Source organism: Vanessa cardui, chromosome 18 (genome assembly GCF_905220365.1).
Source record: "Vanessa cardui chromosome 18, ilVanCard2.1, whole genome shotgun sequence".
NCBI classification, from domain to species: Eukaryota; Metazoa; Arthropoda; class Insecta; order Lepidoptera; family Nymphalidae; genus Vanessa; species Vanessa cardui.
The window spans coordinates 5,916,272-5,938,049 of NC_061140.1; the positions used below are offsets into that span (position 1 = coordinate 5,916,272).

Genomic DNA, 21,778 nt, shown 5'->3' on the forward strand with positions numbered 1-21,778 from the left:
GAAGCAAAACACTATAGAGTAATAAAAACGCTTATAGTAAAATAAAGTCATTTATTTTATTATTTCTCATGAATAATTTGGCGACATACATTCAAACTTTTTAAAAACAACAATTTCGATACATTAATTATGCTAGCCTAATCTACAAATATAATTAACTAGCGACCCGCCCCCGCTTCGCACGGATGCAATACTGTTTACTAAATATACTACAGAATTTGTTTATTAACGACCACATTAGAAACTTCTGAAATCATCAATGTATCTTTACTATATTGTTCATGTATTATATTCAAAAACCTATCTCTCGAAACACTCTATCTATTGGGACTTTGTTTTATTCTATGTAATGATGCAAAAGTTTGTGAGGACGAATCTTCGTTACCCTTTCACATACGAATATTTAAAAGCCTATGCTTAGAGCATAGGCTTTTAAATATTCTATTCTATTCTAAAGACAGTAGTACGCCATTAATATGTTAGTATAAGAAGATTGGTACAGTCACGTTTACGATACCTTATGACAAGTAGGTTGTAAAAAAGAACATTTGGATCTTTTCACAGATTGTCCACACAGATTCACTAGATTAGGGTGATTATTTATTATTTCACCAAAGAGCAATAAATTGCGCTACAACTTACGGGCCGTCTAGCGATGTTAAAAAATGTAATTTCGACCTTGATCAAAGCACAAGCTTAGAGCTTATGAATGTTTTATTAGGATATATCAGTAATAAGACATATCAGTAATCTCTTTAATTATGATGTTTTAGTAGAGTAACCTTTAGACACAAAATACCAAATATAACAGATACGCAAATAAAAGAAAGTTGGTCTTTGCAAATCACAATCGGATTCGAAACTTTTTTTTTTTGAGAAAGGAATTCTTGAGGAAGGGTATAAACTATTTAACTTTACAATTTAAACGATTCCATAACTGTTATGACTTTTTAATTAATTAATACAGACGAGGACAAATTAAACCTTTTATACATATTAATGTTTTATTTTTATACAGTAACTAGTTTTAGTTCATATGTGTATCTATATATTTAAGCATTTAATGTTATTAATTCTTATGTTAATAAATTTTGATTTATTTTTTTTATTTTATTATGTAGTATTTTTATTAATTGAAGGTTGTATGACTATTTATTTAATATTAGTTAACTAAAATTTAGTAGTGCGTCTACTGTCCTATATCTACCCTCTTTGTGATAATAAAGTGTAAATTTAAAACAGAGTTCAAATTATATGAGCTAAAATCATTAAGTAGCTAGTTTAACAAAAGCATTTCAATTTGGCAATTTTTTTAAGTTTAATTTCAATTGTTTCAGAATTGATGCAAACGTCAAACCTATTTATGAAGAAAAAGAAAAACATTATAGATCCATCGAAATATGAAATAAATATAATTGGGTACATAAAAAAAGTTATCTGAAACCAACGTAAAAATGGCGACAGCTGGTTAAAAAGAAATCAAAATGACTAGAACAATGAATTTGGCAGAAGATATGTGAGAATAACAAAAGATGGCGCTAGTTATACTTATTGCAGCGCTCGTTGTACAAGTTTCCACCACGGACGGAGAGATGGCGCTAGCGAACGTAACAAGATTTGCTTCCGGGGATATGTTTTCTTTAATCGGTATATAATTATATTTTAGAAACATCTATCATTTTTAATAAACATTTCTTTGTAATAATTAAAAATTAACAACTTTAAAAAAATATCAAATACGCTTCTTTTAAAAGTAGTTTTTGCGTCGTTATTTTTGTACTATAATTTTTTTTTTTTTAATTTCTGTTATACTATAAATTTTGTTTTGGTTTTTTTTTTAATGAATGATATTCATATGTTCGTTCATCGGCGACTTATACATTTGTATTTACTATAATAAATCCTCTTTTGAAGGTACAAATTGTGGACTGACTCGATGTATGGAAATTTCACACGGCACCGCGCTACCCGCTATGGGTGGCAGTGAATGCGTCTGCCAATGCCGTAGAGAAACTCCAGCTTTTAGAGAGGATAAGAAGATTTGTGTCAATCATATTAATGGTGAGCTATTAGATTATTATATAATTAATGTGTTTTTTAAGATTACTATTAATTATTGGTATCGGTAACCGGTTAACTTAGTATGTAATTTTATACTTAGTCTGCAAATGAATACAAAATGTATTAACAGTCAAACCAACAGACTTTTCTTTTTCTTTTAATATATATTCAATAATTTGTATAAGTACAAATACAAAACCGTAAGTATAAGATATTATCAGCCATGCATATATGTATAATTATATATATATATATATAGTAACACCTCCGAAAATCGCTTAGTCTTTGTACCAGAGTACAAGTTTCATGTACATTACAAAAATATCCTTATAGTCAGCCGTAATAACAAGTATATATTATGTAAAATAAAACAATATATTAGGTTGTGTAATTGTCTTTAAATATGCGACAAACGGCTAAAAATCTGATATTATTCCTTAGAGGTCTCCAAACGAAGTTAGACTAAAGGAAAGTTGAAAGCGCTTGTGCAATTGTTATTAATTAAACATGAGATAGTATATGTTACATGTAAGACATAGTTTACATAACAATGTAAGGTCGGGACACGAATTCTGAACTCGAGTTATGTAGTATGAATTAAGTATGTCTCAATGAAGTATAATTATCTTAAAGTACTCATATCATCGACACGTATTTGTAACAAAGTAAATGGTCGTTTGTTATTTTAGCACAGATAACTAATAATTATATAATTAAAGGCTGAATGTGTTAGGTCATTTGTCACAGGACCAAGATTGAAACAATTATGAATGCACATTGTAAAGTTCCGTTCACGTATTAATTAAGCGAAATACTTTTGTTTATATTATCTATAACAGATCGTTTTAGTAATAATCTCGTTTAAAAATGTGTCATAAATAGATAGAGGATTTTGAGTAATAATTTATAAATAAATAATAATCATTATTTATAAATTATAGAATTATGTAACGATATGGATGAGACTTAGCTTCTTAATAAACCTTTTTTTTCCAGATTGTTCGATGGCTAGCTTCGGACGTGGAGCGACTAAGCCTCAGATTCCTTTCGTTTTCCTACCTTTAAAAGGGCAGATTATTTATCCATCAAAAGAAATTATATTCACGGGTATGTATTTCCAAATATAATTGAAAATCACATCAAATAAGGTATTTAATTAAATAAACTAAAGTTTTACATATGATTTTTTTAAATACAATTTATATATGCAAAAAATACGGTATGAAAAATTAAATGAGTACAAAAAGATATTCCGGTACCGGGAATCGAACCCGAGCCTCCTGGGTGAGAGCCAGGTATCCTAGCCACTAGACCATACCGGAGATACGGAGTGCTCTATATTTTAAGAAGAGATGAAAATTAAGTGTATTCACACACAATATCCAGAAATAATACAGATTATAGAAATAACGTCGTATTCGACAATTTCATTCATTACAAAATAGAATATGTGTAGCGGTTACTCACAAAATACTTTGGCTTCTTCTTTCATACGTGCGATTAGCGGGACAGAAAGAGATACACGATAGAATAATATTCATCCTCTATAAAACGTTTATTACTTAAAGTATATAAATAACTCGAGAAAGGACTACGTCACTTTGTTTCGATTTTAACAGTAAAAACCAATGATTAATCGATTTTGCTTATGCTTTATAGATTTAAAATATTTAACCACCATTTATTAACAATATATATGTCTAACTCGAACGTTCTACCGGTGTGTTAAAATCAACATATGTATTTATAATACGACACGGTTGTATAAATCGTCAGTAATGGATTTTATTAAATTTCCCGATGCTACATCTAAGTTGTGTCGCACTATAATCTTTGCAACGGCTGGGTCGATTTTGACGGGATTTTCACTGGCAGATAACTGTTATAATAGGGAGTAACTTAGGCTACAATAATATTTTTCTTTTCAAACGCGAACAGGATCGCGGGCACAGCTAGTTGTACTATATAAAGAAATAATGATTTCAACTATCAACTCTACATTTCGCATTTGACGTTTTAATTGATATTAATTTCGTAAGGAAAATTACATATCTAGATAATTACTTACATAATAACATACATAAATATTACATAAAATTTTCCTTATATACATTGTATGTTTAATAATAGTTTGACTTATGCCGAGCATGAAATAGTTGAGATTGCTGTGTAATTTGATTTTTATTTAATTTTCAGACAAGCTATGACTTTAAACGATAAATATTTTGTTTAATTATTTTACATTTATTAACTAAAGCGTTAATCTTAAATTCTAAAAGTGTTTTTATAGCTTGCTTATGTTATTAAGGATATGTATTTAAGAGTTCTAGGGACTTAAACTTTTTAATATAAAAATTCCACGGGTAATAGATTAAGTTCGGGATTTAGACTCTACCAAGAGGAACCGACAAGGAACTCAGTAGGTACTGTTTTAATCTTCCTCCATAATAATAATAATAATAAATATGAGACAACATCACATACATTACTCTGATCCCAATGTAAGTAGCTGAAGCACTTGTGTTATGGAAATCAGAAGTAACGACGGTACCACAAACACCCAGACCCAAGACAACATAGAAAACTAATGGTAATCTACATCGACTCGGCCGGGAATTGAACCCGGGACCTCAGAGTGGCGTTCCCATGAAAACCGGTGTACACACCACTCGACCATGGTCGTCAATAGTATTCGTTTATAATGTTAGATTTTTGCATTTTAGATATAGAAGACGCGATCTGTGCTGTGACCAGCGCTCAATATCTGTCAGCGTCCGGCTGGGTCACTTTGAGGGATTTGGTTGACAATGACGTACCGTTTGGACTCTACCGCGATGAAGGCAGCACTTATTTACAGGTATGTGCAACTTTTATTTATAATATGACTAGCTAACCGCCCCTGTTTCACACGTGTACGTAAACAGTATATATACAACTTATATTTGGAAAAAGAAACATAAAAAAGGTTTTGTTCTTCCTGACTAGAAAAAACTGAAGACCGCGACTTTTGTCTACTATAATATACATGTGTTATACTTATAATCCACCTTTCGAATCATTCTTTATTAATGAAAACCGAAGTAAAACCGTTGTATAGTTTCTTTCGACTTCAATTTATAGTATGAAAAGAAAACGGATGATAAGTTCTACAGGATATAGCATTTGTACTCATACTATATTCTGATGTATGGAAGTTCGAGAATAACGCCTAACCGGTATAAATAACGATAAACGTAATTTTAAAAGAGAGTAGAGGGTAACAGTAAGAGTGAGGGTTCTTCCTGGGCGAGCCGCGTACGATCTCGACTTTACCCTCCCTATCCGGGCTGTTCCTCCCCAGTAGCCTCATCTAGTTCTGAACCGATTAAAAGAGATTTTTTATACTATTTACGTAGTTGCCACTTCCCGCTAGATGGCGCTGAACCACGTCAAGTTCTCAACAAAGGCGGTAAAAAGTTCGCCGCTTTTTGCCATTACATTATAAAAGCCACCGTTGTGTTTATTCTAAATGTATGTACGCGCTATTCTTCTTTATAAAAAAAATAATGTTTCTATCTTTGTTCTCTTTTGATTTCCAAGACCATTCATACGATTGTGATTTAACTTGTTAAGTTGTTTTGCGTATGGGCAAAAAGTTATGACCCAAAAAAACAAGACTTTTTCATAGTATTATTTCTCCGTCAATATAAATGTAAGTATTATCGATATAAAGGCTCAATAGCCTGCCTATCTTTCCTGTTGTAAAATGCGACGTCCGGCGTGTAACTATTCTTATATAAAAAAATGTAGAGATAACTTTTTCATATTCAATTTTCTACGATAAAACACTTCGACGGTATGTTTTGCATAATACACATACTCCTTGGGGCTACCTGAGATATCCATAGTGCGTTAATGTAGCTAATCCCCAGTTATAGAAACAAATAAAACAATCTACCCACATTATTTACGTTTCATTGGTCGTTTTAAAAATAGAACAGATTTTTTTCAATTTAAATATTGTATTGTACGTAGTATTGATATTATTATTCTTATAATAGTGTCATTTTTTTTTGTAATATCTATCAGAGTGTAATTAAATATATATTACATACATACATTACATTAAAGATATATAATTTAATTTTCTAAATTTGCTACTAAAATATTAAATGATCATAATTGCTAAATATGTATGTAAAGATATTATTATTCTAATAAAATATACTTCGCTTTATATTGAAAATATGTATATTTAAAATACATATAAACTTTTTGATTATGTTTATATCAAGTTACCACCCAGGCCGTTTACCAAAAATTCATTTTCATCGTTTATTATATTATTATTCTCGAAGCTTATCAAAACGCGGTACTTATCTTCACATATTTATTGATCATCTTATCAGGAATAGGTAATTAAGGTGTTCCTCTTATTAAAGCTGATGAAACAAACACGAATGATATGAAAATACCTAACTTTAAAACATAATGTAAGTGATCTGGAGCAAAGTTTGCGTGGATATAAAAAAAACTGGAAATGTCTCAAGAATTTTACAGTAAATATTATATACTAATTAGAGGAATTTTTTTCACTTCTAGGCTGTGACGTGTTTTAGTTTGAAGTGCTTTTGATTCTATTAAGCATGGCCTCTATATACCTCTCAGCGTCTCTACATTTGAAGTATCTTGAACTCTATCAAACTAAAACTTGGACGGCGGGGTTTTGAATACACAATTTATCAAATTCTATAACGTCTTAATTATATTTTACTACCGAGCACGAGCTGAATTATAAATACAATTAAACACATAAAAGCTTAAGAAAGCACGCTTCCATTTAGTCTAGATTTTTTTATCCGTTTTTTCGAGCTTATCTGAGTGCTTTTCTGGTTTAATTCTAATTGGTGTCTAATTAAGCATATATTTAAATTATGTCTGAATTCGAAGCTAGAACAATTTCCTCTATCACGTCGTAAAATAATTAGACTCAGAATTATCATTAGCTTGCGTCGTATAAATCATTAAAACCCATAAAAAAGTAATTGGTGTATTAAATTTTATTTTTACTTATTCATTCAATGTAAACGTTTTTGCGCTACTGGTCATATAATATTAGATACTACTTTAACATTATTCATAATAATAAACGGATTATTGTTAAGATGACATAAATATACAGTAATGATAAATACAGTGTAAACTCTATATAACGACACTGAAGGGACTGTGCATTTTATGGCGTTATAAAGAGTGGTCGTTAAATGAAGAGAAGAAAAATCAGAATTCGAAAAAAAAGTTTATTTTAGTCTATTGTTAGTAGTTATGTACAAAAAATATATATATCTTATTTGAACGCTATCGCGTATACTCTGTTAGTTTTGTCTGACGCCTTTTGCTGCACGACCAATTTTGTTGTATATTTTTAATTTTTTTATTTATATCTTATATAAAGGAAGTAATTTTCCAATAATTTAGCTGCTTTCAGAACATCTTTAACGCTTGGCGGAGGCTCAAGCTCATCCGTCTCATCTTCTTCATCTCTTTATTCTTGAACCTCAGTTTTTTCTCACTTAATCCAAAATTTCTATGTCTGTGAGTGAAGCCGTTGTAAGCAGGCAGTTGTCTACTTCGATGTAGGTTTGAAAATTTACCGTATTTCCTGCCATGTTGACCTGCTGAATCCACTCAGTTAATGGAAGGTCGTCGTCGCTATCAAACTCAAGTTCTGTTTCCACCTCATCAATCGTAGAATACATATGATAACGTTGTAATCCATGACTCATACTTATTAGGCATGGTCACAGTCTACACGTGCAAGCAATCCCAATTTGTAAACAAATTAACAAATTTCTTAGAAAGTTCCTAATGCGTGGTGCCGACATTCGAGTTTATTGAGGGCTAGAATAATAAAGCAACAAAAGAACGTACACAGATGAGCGGTTTTTTTCTAATTTTAGCAACTTAAAAGGAAAAAAAACTTAATTTTTATTTCTCAATTTTTGTCGTTATTGAGAGTGGGTGTGATGTTATGTAGAGTGTATCATTGTATAGAATACAAGCTAAACCAACTAAAACCAATTGATTTCGACGCTTTAGAGAGTTTGCCGTTAAATCGAGTGACGTTACATGGAGTTTACACTGTATAATGAATTGAAAGGCGAAAATGTTACATTTGAAATTAAAACGTATTTCGATTGCATACAAGGTTTAGATTTTCATGTGCGAATGGAGTGAGAGTCAATACAAGGTATAGTGAAAAAAATACTTTTCTAACTGAGAATTAAAATAATTAACAAATTTACGAAATGTTGCCAATATATCTGAGATTACGTACAAACACTAATATTTCTTAAAGCCTTATATCTAAGGATGGTCAAAGGTTTGACTTCATCACACTCACTTTTATCACACGGCTTAAGATGAAATATAGAAAAAAATGTGTACCTCTCAAAACTACATACATTCCAGTAGGATTTTGCACAAGCAAACCTATTTGGTTAGGTTGAAAGCTTATAACATTTATATTCTACCAGCAAACATTAATATTTAGTATTATTGTATCACGATTTGAAGGATGATTGAGTCATTAACTTCAGGCATAAGCTATGTAACATCTAAGTTAGCAAGGTCGATGTCGCATTGACGATGTAATTGATAGTCAATTTTTGAGATACCAATGACTAAGTATACTTAATTAAAAATATGCAAACAATTTTAGTATTCTTTTTTATTCCATTTTTAAACACTAAATTTAAATGTTATCCTTGCCATATCTAGAATCTTAATGGAACATGCTCGTTCAACGTCACCAGTTCCATAAGGCCATCATAATTGTTTTCGGTAAAGTCGTAAAACGTTTATTATCGATCGAACGAATACTGTTTCCTCTCGAGTCTTGACGAACTTCATAATGCGATATAAATGAGCGAGTTGGGAGCTTAAAACATTGAAACTTATAGGTGGTCCGATGATTTTAAACGTTTTAAATATTATGTTGCAGCTTTGCTCTTTATATTTATGTTAAGATAATATAATTATAATACATGCCAATTTATATAATACTTGCGACCTGCTCCGGCTTCGTACGGATACTTATAAGGTTATATTATGAACAAATTGCATAATATCATTATAAATTGTAGCCTATGTTTTATTACAACGTTTAACTTATACTACTGTAAAATTTCGTCCAAATCAATTCAGTAATTTTTTCGTGAAAGAGTAACATAAATTCTTCCAAAAGCACAATCCAAAGAAATAATAATAAAAAATTGAAAATACAAATCGCTACTGTTTTAAAAAACAATGAAAATATTTATTGTTTTATACAATAATATCCATTACTATTGTAACTAGTATATTGACATCCAACAGTTTCAAATCAAAACCATCGACAATAAATTATTATGTACCCAATTGCTCGGCGGTCAAGGAAAACATCGTCAGAAAACCTGCACGTGTGAAATGAAAACCCACAGTAGAGCCGCGTCTACTTTCTCAAAAGAAGAAGACTGCTTGATAATGTGACATAACCGTTAGTATATAAAATTTCAAACCCAGGCAAGCACCGCTGATTCATGTGCTTTTATAATTCATCTCGTGCTCGGCGGTGAAGGAAAACATCATGAGGAAACCTGCATGTGACAAATTTCATAGAAATTCTGCCACATGTGTAATCCACCAACCCGCATTGGAACAGCGTAGTGGAATATGTTCCAAACCTTCTCCTCAAAGGGAGATTAGGCCTTTAGCCAAGCAGTGGGAATTTACAGGCTGTTGTTGTTGTATATAAAATTTAAATTCCAAACGTAGAAAAATAACAGTATGATAAGACTTCGCACTTACACATTGAAACTTAACGCATACGACATAAAACAGTAGCGTTATTTACATTAATAACATTGATCGAATTGACTCGTAAATTAACGAATACATTGAACCAAATAAAGTAATTAAAACGTCACTTAAAACGATCTTAATCAATTAAGATAAGCAACGTAAGATATTATAAAAAAATATATAACACTCGTAATATATGTACGATTTAAGGATTTAAAGTTGCGTAAATATTCTTTTTATAATGATGATTGGGATTTATGTATTCGTTCCTATTGTTGCGATGATTTTTATTCCTGTAGTTCGAAGTTCGATTTTTGAATTTTTTTTTTTTTTAATTTAGTACATAATTACAGAAGCAAAGGGCTTTTCTTGTTAGGTAAACAAAATATGATCTACTAATGCCTTAAAGTAAAGAAAACTTTGAAATATTGATATATCTCTAAGATACTATCAGGTCAAAGTGAGTGCTAGCAATTGATTATGACGCATTGTTTTGAAACATTAAAACAAATATGTCATCTGTTGGTAAGTGATCATCATTGCCTATAGACAAGTGAGTTCGATCACTGCAAGACATATAACCATACATTATATTACCAATACGCAAACAACCTTGGGAGCTTAGCTAACAATATATGTATATTATCCCTTGTACCTGTTACACTGGGTCACTCTCTCTTCAAACCGGAATATGGAGGCAGAATATACGATGAGTAGGTGGTAAGTATCTCATCTCCGATGCAAATGGCCGAAATTGATCAGGAGTCTATTATCAGGGTCAGTAGGAACAGATTAACTTTAAAATTTTAATTTAATCACCGTCCAAAGCAATGTATTATGTTAATTTATCAGAATACCGTGTTATAGCAGCACGTGCTTTAACATTAGAAGTTGAACGATATTAGCATTATTTATTTGAATTACAGAAATATATATAGCAGACTAATAGCAGTCAAATTACGGATTTAATGTTAACGAGATATTAAAACATGAAAACTTGCAGAGGAATTTTCTATATTAAGATTATAAGAAAATTTTAAGTCGATAAATTTAACAAATTTTTGTTCGTAATTTAATTGTAAATGTATAAAATAATCATTTTGCGTAAGTATATTATTTAATTTAACTAATAAATTTTCGACTAACGGATAATCGATTGAGGTACACGCATTATTTAATTAAACTAATGGAGAAAAAAATATTTGTGTATATCATTATATTAACGATTTGTTAAATTCGTTCAAAACAGTGACACTGCTTTTGTTATTTGATTATATTTTCCCTGTTTTATTTTCCTGCTTTTAATGTATTTGTCAGCAAAAATAGGTTATCCTAGCTAAGTCGCTAGTTATAGATAAATATATTACTATTCATTTCAATTTTCATGTGATACATATTAAATAAGATGAACACAGAAAACAATAAGATAAAATTTCATTGCAATTAGCAAATTACCTATCTAATTTGGGTGGGTTACATTTATATAATACGATTTTACAATAAGAGTGCTTAAAATTGATAAAAGCTGTCAAATCATATTGGTTGGTATTAGATAACGTGTAGTATCGAAAGTAGTCGCGTTCATATTTAGTCTTGAAATAAGTACGTAACGAATTTCTTTTATTCAAATTAAACAATTTTAAGACTCCAGTTTGCTAATTAGTGAGTCGAGAATATTGGCGAAACGCCAATAACAAATTAACTTTGTTACTCACGTAACATTTGTGAGGTCTTGTCATGTTCCGTATATGATGTGTTTCATTTACAAATTGAGAGAAATCTATTCGAAATACGACTCACTGCTAGACGTATTTAGTGAGTGTCAGTTTATTTTCAACTAGCGACCCGCCCCGGCTTCGCACGGGTGCAATACTGATACTAAATATACTACAGAATTTGTTTGCTTATGACATCTCATTATAAACTTCTACAATTATACGTTTTGGCATGTGTACCGTATATACATTCATGTCCACGTAGTAGAAAAATTACAAACAGACGACGACGTCCGCGTGGAATGGGAAATTTGCAAAACGCAACGTAACATACACCCGATGAGCACCAGTATAAGCTGACCCCCAATTCATATCGACAACCATATCAGAAAAAGCTCAACTTAAGTTAGGCGCTTATATTTCCAAAACTTTGTATTATTTACGTATAAAAAGTAGCCTAAGTTACGCCTTAGTACATTACCTACCCGCCAATGAAAGTCCTGTTCAAATCGGCCCAACCGTTCCAGAGATTACCCGGAACAAACAGATAGACAGACAGACAGACAGACAGACAGACAGACAAAAATTCTAAAAATGTGTGTTTTGGTATGTGTACCGTATATAAAGACAAATGCATGTAGCAGAAAGCGGTTATTTTAATATTACAAACAGACACTCCGATTTTATTTATTTGTATGGATGTTTATTAACTTCTTCGCATTTAATGAAGTGATGTCTAGAAATGTATGTATAAACGTCCTCTAAAGAGGTAACCCAACTAAACCAAGCAAATTATATCAGATTTGTAAATCGTGAGATTAGCGCATTAAAGGATGGTACTTTTTCATTGATATTATCGATTATTTATTGAATTTACTCAAATCAATAGTATATACCATCTAAGTTCTCAACTTATCATACGAATAATGTTATAAGAATATTACTCTTATTTTATCAATGACGTATGTGTTTTATATATTTGTAGAAAGTATATTTTATAATGTCACTGATTGCACAGAACTATAGTTATCTCTTTCTCTCGCGTAGAATAAAAGAAGACAAAAAGTATTTGACAATTTGACTAAGCATACAGATTTGGTACAATCAATTCATTGCTTGTTTAATTGTGTGCAAATCAATGGAAAATACTAAGATTTACAAATTACTGTAATTTTTATATCTAATATCCAAATCGGATACAACATCTATAGTCATTTGTTTTTAGAACCAACAGTCAGTGTTAACGGATAGTTTCTAATAACATTAAAACTATCATCGCGTTATTCATCATGTCACATAACCATGACGAATGATGGTGGAAACAAAACTTTCCAAATCACGCTAAGGTTTCCACGATATTTGACGTAAATCATACAGAAAAAGTTAAAAATACCAATAAACATATAAATCAAAGAGAAAAATTAAATATTATTCATAAATTCGTAAGCATTAGAGGCGTAACATATGCATATTATTAGTCAGGTTATCTTTAAGGGCCCCGAAATACATTTGCGTTCTTCTAACCTTATAAATTTATTTTAATCGAAAGAAAAAACTTGTACTTAAAGTATTTGATTTTATCGTCCGTGCGGTTTGTGAATTTCAACTCTTCAATCGGAAGTCATGTTTTGGTTAAAAGCGACCCGCAGATCAGAGCAGAGATACTCTCGAGGCGTCAAAGGAGCGATTTGTTCGAAATGTCCAAATATTCAGCGGTTACATTTGTACACGTTGATACTGAGGAATGATACGTCCGTTTGAATAGGGTTCAGTGTTTTATCCATAAAACGTTTCGCAAATTAAAAAAAATAAACTTAAAATTACAGTATTCTAAATTTAAAAATTAAAATTTGGTACTAAATTTAAAGTTATGATCATTTAAATCGCTTTGAAATCATAAATCATAATAATAAATAAAGAAACATTTACAGGAAAAATAAATTATATGCACATTTTACATGCGAAGGTATATTTGTTTATATAATCTATGAAATGTATGTGTTCTTTATTTTACTTTACTTACAATTTCTGACTTCGCGGTGAAAGAAAAGTGCGTGAGGAAACTGCCAAAGCCAGATAAGAATCTGGTACCACCAACTGTATCCACCAAGTTGCATAGACTACTTTTAATATTTAAAAAATATATGAACAAAATATGAGAACGAAAATAACTAATTAATGGTCCGTTGGAACCCTCTTTATTTTTGGATTTATACGTTTGTTTTTACACCGATGTCCCACAGGCATGGTTCAAATTAATCACGTGGCAGTTGATTTAGTACCGTAACATGTTTTAAATATAAATAGTATATTACGACAAAAATTAGATGTAGCATCGGAAAATGCAATGAAATGAAAATAAAACCGATTACTGCCGATTTACACGACCAATAGAAATAGCTCCCTATCGCGCCATTCGACGCTATTCGTCGCTATAGATTCCCGCGTCAGTTCAACCCGAGAAAGCATGTGCATGTAAATCAACGTGTCGAATTGACGAATATATTAGGTCATATGATATTACAAGTTATTACGTTTGTGTAAAGATTATATTCACATGGGAATAAATTTTAATAATTTCGTATAGCGTACTTCGGATGTGATCGGTTTTACGAATTTTGCCGATGCTACATCTAAGTTGTGTCGTACTGTACGTGAATATCTTAAAGCCTTCTTGAATATTTTAAATATATCAAAACTATTCGGTCGTTATTTATTATCATTGCATTTTCTTAGTGCTTAAAATTTTAATACTGTATTTCAAATATGCTTCGTATTACGGTTCAATTTCAGTGTTGCCATAATAATTATTGTATATTCAAATACTTTTATAATTGTTATTAACATAAAATTAAACATTTAATGCTATACATACAAATATGTATTAAAAATAGTTGCTGTATAAATCATGAACGCGTGGAATGGTGGCAAGAATGCTAGCAGCATTTCCCCGTGGAATCATATTTCCGATTAACATAATTCCTCTGGAGAAAAAATACATTTATTCCAAAAATAAATTAATAAAAATGATATTATAGAATATTTGTATAAAATGAATGACTCGTATTTAGAAACAAGTATTGTTTTCGTAGTGGCGAGGATCTTCAACCCTCCACTCTCGCCTCGAAGGTCGTCTGGTAGCAGCACACGTACTATGTTCAGCACAGAAGCCCGCACATTTAGCAGCATCTTGTGCTGCCTTCCGTGTAGCGGGGGTAACGCATAGCACATTATTGGGTGAGAATATTAACAGCATCTATGTGTATTGATAGTTATATATCACCTATAACAAATCTTAATCGTTTAGTGAACATTTTTGTGAAGGGTTAAAATCTAAATTATTACGCCAAAGAATTTTAATGAATCATTAGAAATTATATGACATTTACTATTTTTACTTTAAAATATTCAATTTTTAACATAAAATGAGTGTGTGTAAACTAATATTTACGAAATTGATTATTTTAGATGTTAGGTCAATACCATTTCACGCTGGTGAAACGGTGACAACGGAACCAGCAACTCAAAGCCATGGTCTGAGTGTACTAGAGTCCTTAGCGATTGGAGTGTGCGTGCTCATGTTGGTCTTCGTATACGCAGCGGGAATTATATTCTACATCCACTACAAACAGAAGCAGAGACGAAAGAAAGACCCTGAGATGGATCTCTCCCGCACGAATTCAACTGATAACGCTTCGACTATCGATTCACGACTTGAAATGGGGAGCATGGTACGGTCTTTTTTGTGACGCTATTTTTACAACTAATATCAACTTCGCCAGTTCTATTCGGTCTATTAGTCTATGGTCTATCTTTGTACGCATATGTTAGGTTTGAGTGGTCTGTATTTTAAAATCGCTCTCACCCAAACGATTGATTTGCATTTTTTGCACTTTTAGTGACTGTTATAGTCAATGCATTGAAAACAAATAAAAATATGAATAACAATTCTACATAATGACGCAGCGTTTAATAATAAATGTAATTTTTATTTACATAAATTTTACCGAATGACATTGCAACATTCTATTTGTATTCACATAAATAAAATATTGCATTATATTACTCATCTCACCATATTTAAATATTTGAATTTTGTTTATGAAGTTTGGTGATCTTATAATTTCTTTGTATTTTTTCAAACATTTCATCTAATTAATCTTTATTACGGTTATTGTTGTAGAGAATGAAGTCAAATCCACTGATGAATTTAGATACTATGAGGAGTGATTACACGAACGATGCTGGTTTATCTGATGTTAGTGAACGAACAGAGGATACATTCGATTCAGCAATAAATAAATCAAAGGTGACAATATTGAGAACACTAGAAACATATTTCTTTTCTAGAAACAACAGTTGTAGTTTTAATGTTTCCAATTTTCAGGATCGAAATTCAAACGTTGTATCTGCTATTGTGCACTCCAGGCGAAAAAAACCATCAAGACCTACAATTCGAGCTACATCAACCCCAGAACGTCTCGCAGAAAGACTTCAAAGACGTTCAGCTTCACCGGAAATAGAAAAGGCACCTCACTCCGATTTGTCCATACTCCACTGTAGCATAGATAACAATATCGCTGAGGACATTCCTTCTCCCGAAGAAGGCGAACCAGTTCTGAGAAGAAAATTATATTTTAATCCAGTATTTTTTGAGACAGATCTTTTAAAGGTAAAAACATTTGAAAATTTTGTAATACATTTAAGGATTCTAATCAACATTGTTTCTTAAATTATATTGTTTGTCTTATAGGACCCTCCACCAGCAGCCATTGAATTTTTGATAAAATTAAGAGAAGTTATGTCAGTTGCCAAAGAGAAAATGACATCCAAACGATTTATTCCGATTTTATCAGATATACCAGAAGAGGAATTCTATCATACAATTGATCTTGGATGGGACATTCCATGTGCAAGGCGTGGGCGAAGATACAGTGCTATAAGTCTTAAGCGGGAGAATAGCCGACGAGTATTGCATTGTGGTGGTTGTCCAGGATGTGACAAAGGAGGAAAACAAAAAGTGACTGGTTTGATTCGATCCAACTCTTGTAATACTTGTGTAAGCGATGATTACAAACAAAAAATAGTTCAAAAGTGGCTAGACGAAGTACCCTCACCCCCTTCAACTAATACAAGACCAGTTAAATCGATCGCTAAAGTAAGCGGCACGCCAAGAGTGGTTGAACCAAAAGAAAATGAAATTTTACCCAATCCCGTAGAACCAGTGATTAATCTTGATTCTGAAACAGTCAAAATAACGGAATCAATTGTAAAAGAATACTTGAAAGATAAATATTTAGTTAATCCAAATGAATATAAAGAAATTCATGTAGCAAATAAAAATATTATAGAAAATGACAGTAAACGTAGTTCACAAGCGGTTGTTATTATTACTTCAGAAAAGAAAAGTCCCGCTAATCACGGTACTCGACGTGTTAGAAAGAATTTACCACCTCCGCCTCCGCCTCCAACTCATGTCATAGAATTAGTTGACAGTAAAGATATCGTTCCAGTATCTCCTGAAGTCAAGAGAAAAATGGAAGCTGTTATTCGTGAATTAAACAAATGCCATAGAGTAGAACCCATAGGTAGTCCTGTTAATGATGCTACTAAATTACAAGTGCCAGCTCCAAAATTAGTTATACCTGTGGTTGCTGCTGACTCGCATCGCTATAGAGGTGATAATATTATGTTTGATAACAAAATCATAGAACAAGAAAATGTCGAGTTAGATAGCTTAGAAAGAAAATTACCCAAAAAGAGAAGATTTTCGTTAGATTATGGCCCAGAAATTAATCAGAAAAAATTATCAGGCATACAAAAAACTCAAATATCTCGTGATAGATTAACACGAAGTTGGCGTGACTTTAAAAATACTTCAAATAACACTAATGTTGCTCATCAAACAATAACTTATGAATCGAATAATAAAATATCTTGCAATAATAATGATGTTTTCATCAAATCTATTGAACCCATATATAATAATATCGAAAATCTTGGCCCGTTAACAATTGAGGTAAGGGGTTCTCCGGTAGAAAAAAGAAAGAATGATAACGATGACTTTGATCCTGATACTCTTGACAGGAAACCAAAAAGATCAACAGAAACAAATGAAAATAAAAAGAGTGTTGAAAAAATTTTATTAAAATCCGGAGGAAGTTTCAAGCATAAATTACCACCCCCACAAACCGAAAAAAGTAAAAGTCCACCAGAAGCGGCGTTTACTAGAAAGATAGGCAGTCTAAGACAAATTTACGAAGCTAAGAACAAAAGTAAAATGATTGATCCGTTTTACGAAAGACGAGGAAGCTTACCTTATGGTACTCAAGAGTTAGAGGCTTACATTAGAAATTTAGAACCTAAAAATACAGAAAACCAAATAGAACCGAAGCCACCTATACCACCTAAAAGTAAACGCGGCCCAGAAACACAATCAAAAGTCACTACACCTAGACAAAGCCCACCGAGTGACAGGTATCGATCCTCTGAAGAAAGAGATAGGTTTCCACCATATTCGAGAACTGATAACATAAACTCGAGGCGTTCTGGTCGGAGATCAGCTCGTACGAGACCTAGAAGAGTCGATTTAAAGAAATTAAACCGTACAGAAGATTCTGGATACTTAAGTACAGATTCGAATGAATCAAAACGAAGAGCGAGATATTTAATGCAATTGAAACCAAAATTAATAAATATTGAAACAAAACTAAATAAATCGAATATCTTACACATCGATACAGATACAGACGAATTGGAATCTCTGTGTGACGGTCGAAGCGAATCCGGCGGAGAGAGTGTTGAGACTGATTCTGTATTCTTCGGTAATATCGACGATTCGAAGCAAATACTAAAGGAATTGGGTTTCGAAGATTACGGATCAAGAAATAAGATTAATCAGATTGATTCTGGTTTTGCGGGTGAGACGAATATAATGCTGAGTGGTGATAGTGATTCGGAACATCGAAGTGTTATTTCCATAGTCGCTGGATGTGATGGAAGAGCGTCTTCCGCGTCTGCTACGAACCTGGACGATCCGCAATATGTACAATCTGTGGAGTGTTCGTAATTTTTAACTAGCCAAATAATTTCCAATATTAATATAGTTATATTTTTGTAGTATTGTAATTAGCTTACCTTTTAAGTATTTTTTTTAATGAGATAGATTATTAATATGTTAAAAATAAAGGTATTCTTAGTTAGTGCCACCGAATTTTACCTCATGGTATTGAATTAAGTAGATTTGTTTGATGTAAATATTTTTATAATGATTAAGAGTAAGAATTATAGTAAAGATATGTATAACGCAATTTTCGTTTGATATGATATGTAATCAAAAGAATAAAGTTTTATTCGATTCGTTAAAATATATTTTTTCATTTTTTATTGGTAAATTAGTCAGTGTAAAAGCTATGCCAGTTTTCGCCCGGCTTCTAGAATTAACCATTAATTAATTTGATATGTAAATATTTATATTTTGTGTAGATTTTTTGTGTATAGTTATAGTTTTAATTTTCTATGTAAATATTACTTTTACTGTTAAAAATGCCATTTGAATTGTAAATATGATCGGCCGGTTGTGCAATTAATTAAAAGTTTATATAGAATTTGTTAATAGTGAGTGAGGGAATGATTATTTTTTAGATTTGTTTGGATTTTATGAATTGGAATGGTGAACTGTTGGATTAGTTATAATTAGATATTAAATAGACTTAATGTAAAAATGTATGTATGTATATTGTAACTTGTTAAATATAATATTTTATAAGATGTGTTTTTTTCCCCTTAAATCCTTTTTAAAATATGAGATTTATCAAGAAGTTTTGATAACTTTTAGTAGAGTTTGCTATTTTCATTTATATTGTCTTTAAACTTCAAGCAATTTTAATGTTTTATCTGTTCATTTCGTATATGTGTATTTCATTAGTGAGTACACTATATATTCCTACCAAATATCCTACTGGCTTCTGCTATTGTTTTACAGCAGTAGTAATGTTGCTAAAAATTGTACTTCATTTAGTGTCCTCAACAAACCGCCACTATGTAGTACACTCATGGTATAGACTATAACGTCAGACCTCTCACTCACCCATAATTAATAAATATCAGGTACCATCAGCAACGCACATTTCGCTGTTAAATAAACATCTCCAATAAGAGTGTACGTCTTGACTGTAACAGCTTCTGTATTACATCGAACTATATAAGAATCATAATGTGTAATTCTTAGATAAAATGTAAATACATATCATCGTAATTACCATCAATTACCAAATCAGTAAAAACAACGCTGCTAATAAATTGATCACCCAGTATATATAAAAACCTTCTGATCTAGACTCCGGTTATTCGACCATCAAAACGATCGATTTAGAACATGACAATAAATATATAATAGTTAGGCAACGCAATGTGAGCAAAAAAAATGCTTTTATATATATGTAGCATGTTTTTGATAAAATATCTGACCTAAATTTGACTTTTTCCATTACAAGTTTTCGTAATAGGGATGTGAAATGTTTCGATATTTAACATAAATTAAAAATTTAAATGAAAGACAAACAAAACCTACGTCAGGTGAAATTCATGATCGTTTGCTACCCCAAAAAAAATGGGAGCAATCATTCCCAAGGTCTGCTGTCAATCACGAACTCATTTATTTTAGGTAGAACCTTTTGTCTACAAGCGTTATTTAACTTTTTTTAACTTCGCAACAGAAGCGTTTTGTACGCTTGCTGGGATCCTGTTGTAAAACCGCATACATTGCCCCATAAAAAAGTTACTGACTCCAAGCAGTCAACTAGCTGGAGTAATTATTTACATCAATAATAGTCTAAATTGAATGCTAATGAAAATGCAAAACACACCTAATTACTCAATAAAAATACTATACATTTACTATATGCTTCCGAGGCGAGCTACATCTTCGGATATAAGTTTTATGTAAACACATCGGATTTTTTGTTGTTTCAGCCAACATACGTATCTTTATTAACTGTGATTATATTCTATATTAAAAAAATGGTACTATTATAATATGTCTATAATAGCTGTTATATACATGTATGCCTCAATGCACCAAACAAATATATGAATATTTTGAAACGTCGAGTAGTGAAAAGTCAGCTACATTTATGTGATTAAGAAATATTGATACAGTCCAGTAATTAAATTAATAAATGTAGATATCAAAAGTATCTAAATAATAAAAGCTAACGCTTAATGTATATATTTTAACATATAAACTACCGTAAATTTAATTGAAGATTGAAGATACGCTTTTTATATGTGTTCAGATACAGGCCATTTATAATTTTAAAGAAAATAAAAAATAAATCACTTTTTGCAAGCCCTGTATCACCCACTTGTCATTTCATCGTCATCAGTTTTGTTGCGTTCCGGTTAAAGGGTGAGCTTGTAAACCCAAGGGAGATAACATCTCAGTTCTCAATGTTGGTATGGTATTGGCAATGTAAGGAATGCTTAAAATTATAACTGACTAGCGCCCGGCTTCGCACGGGTACAATACTGACATTAAATATTGTACAAAATTTGTTTATTGACATCCTCACATTAGAAACATCTAAAATTAGCAGTGTTTCTTTACTATATTTTCCATATATTATATACAAAAACCTTTCTCCCGAATCACTCTATCTATTATTAACCGCATCAAAATCCGTTGCGTAATTTCAACGATCTAGGCACATAGAGACGGCAAGCGGTAAGCGACTTTGTTTTATACTATGATACTCAGTTCTTGGTGATAAAGATTAGTGTTGATCTATTTATAGTAAAACAGTCCGTTATAAGATAAAATTGATAAAGTCATTTCAAGGTCTTTTGTTATTAAATCCAAATACATATTAATAAATAATAATCGAAATTACATAAGATTGAGTTATAAAAAACATTGTGCATATGATTGAATTTACGTGTTGAACTGTGAACTTCTATCCGAACCGTATAAACTCAGATTCCTTTATTCAATAAAGAAGCATACGATTATACGTGACGTTCTTGTTTTGCTTTATAATAAAATAAATACATAATAAAAATATTTAAATGAGACAAAATAAACATATTGAACTGTTTTATTTAAGATATATCGAGAAATTATTATAATATTATTAATAAACAGTCACTAAATAGACTGTTTATTACTTCCGGTTTCTTTAACG

At 31.3% G+C, this 21,778-nt stretch overlaps 1 protein-coding gene and 1 non-coding gene across 3 annotated transcripts; one reads left to right on the top strand and one right to left on the bottom strand.

The window, feature by feature from the left end:
• The first annotated feature begins 1,419 nt into the window (after positions 1 to 1,419).
• LOC124537612 lies at positions 1,420 to 19,328 on the top strand. Of its 2 annotated transcripts, XM_047114491.1 has the most exons (9): positions 1,420 to 1,647; positions 1,915 to 2,061; positions 3,058 to 3,168; positions 4,785 to 4,918; positions 14,690 to 14,834; positions 15,066 to 15,328; positions 15,781 to 15,906; positions 15,985 to 16,269; positions 16,351 to 19,327. In XM_047114491.1, the coding sequence occupies exons 1-9, from the start codon at positions 1,533 to 1,535 to the stop codon at positions 18,664 to 18,666; spliced, it is 3,642 nt and encodes a 1,213-aa protein (XP_046970447.1). In that variant the 5' UTR covers positions 1,420 to 1,532; the 3' UTR covers positions 18,667 to 19,327. The 2 variants fall into 2 exon arrangements, with proteins under 2 accessions (XP_046970447.1, XP_046970446.1); XM_047114490.1 differs by having other exon boundaries at positions 15,781 to 16,269; positions 16,351 to 19,328.
• Trnae-cuc lies at positions 3,312 to 3,383 on the bottom strand. The gene has a single exon. It is a non-coding gene; the product is annotated as a tRNA-Glu (tRNA).
• Positions 19,329 to 21,778: the final 2,450 nt, after the last annotated feature.

Bases quoted from the DNA above. Each gene is read 5' to 3' on its own strand.
- LOC124537612 (XM_047114490.1), top strand. From the start codon at position 1,533: ATGGCGCTAGTTATACTTATTGCAGCGCTCGTTGTACAAGTTTCCACC. The intron at 2,062-3,057 runs GTGAGCTATTAG...TTTTTTTTCCAG, and splicing joins TTGTGTCAATCATATTAATG to ATTGTTCGATGGCTAGCTTC. The intron at 14,835-15,065 runs GTGAGAATATTA...TGATTATTTTAG, and splicing joins AACGCATAGCACATTATTGG to ATGTTAGGTCAATACCATTT.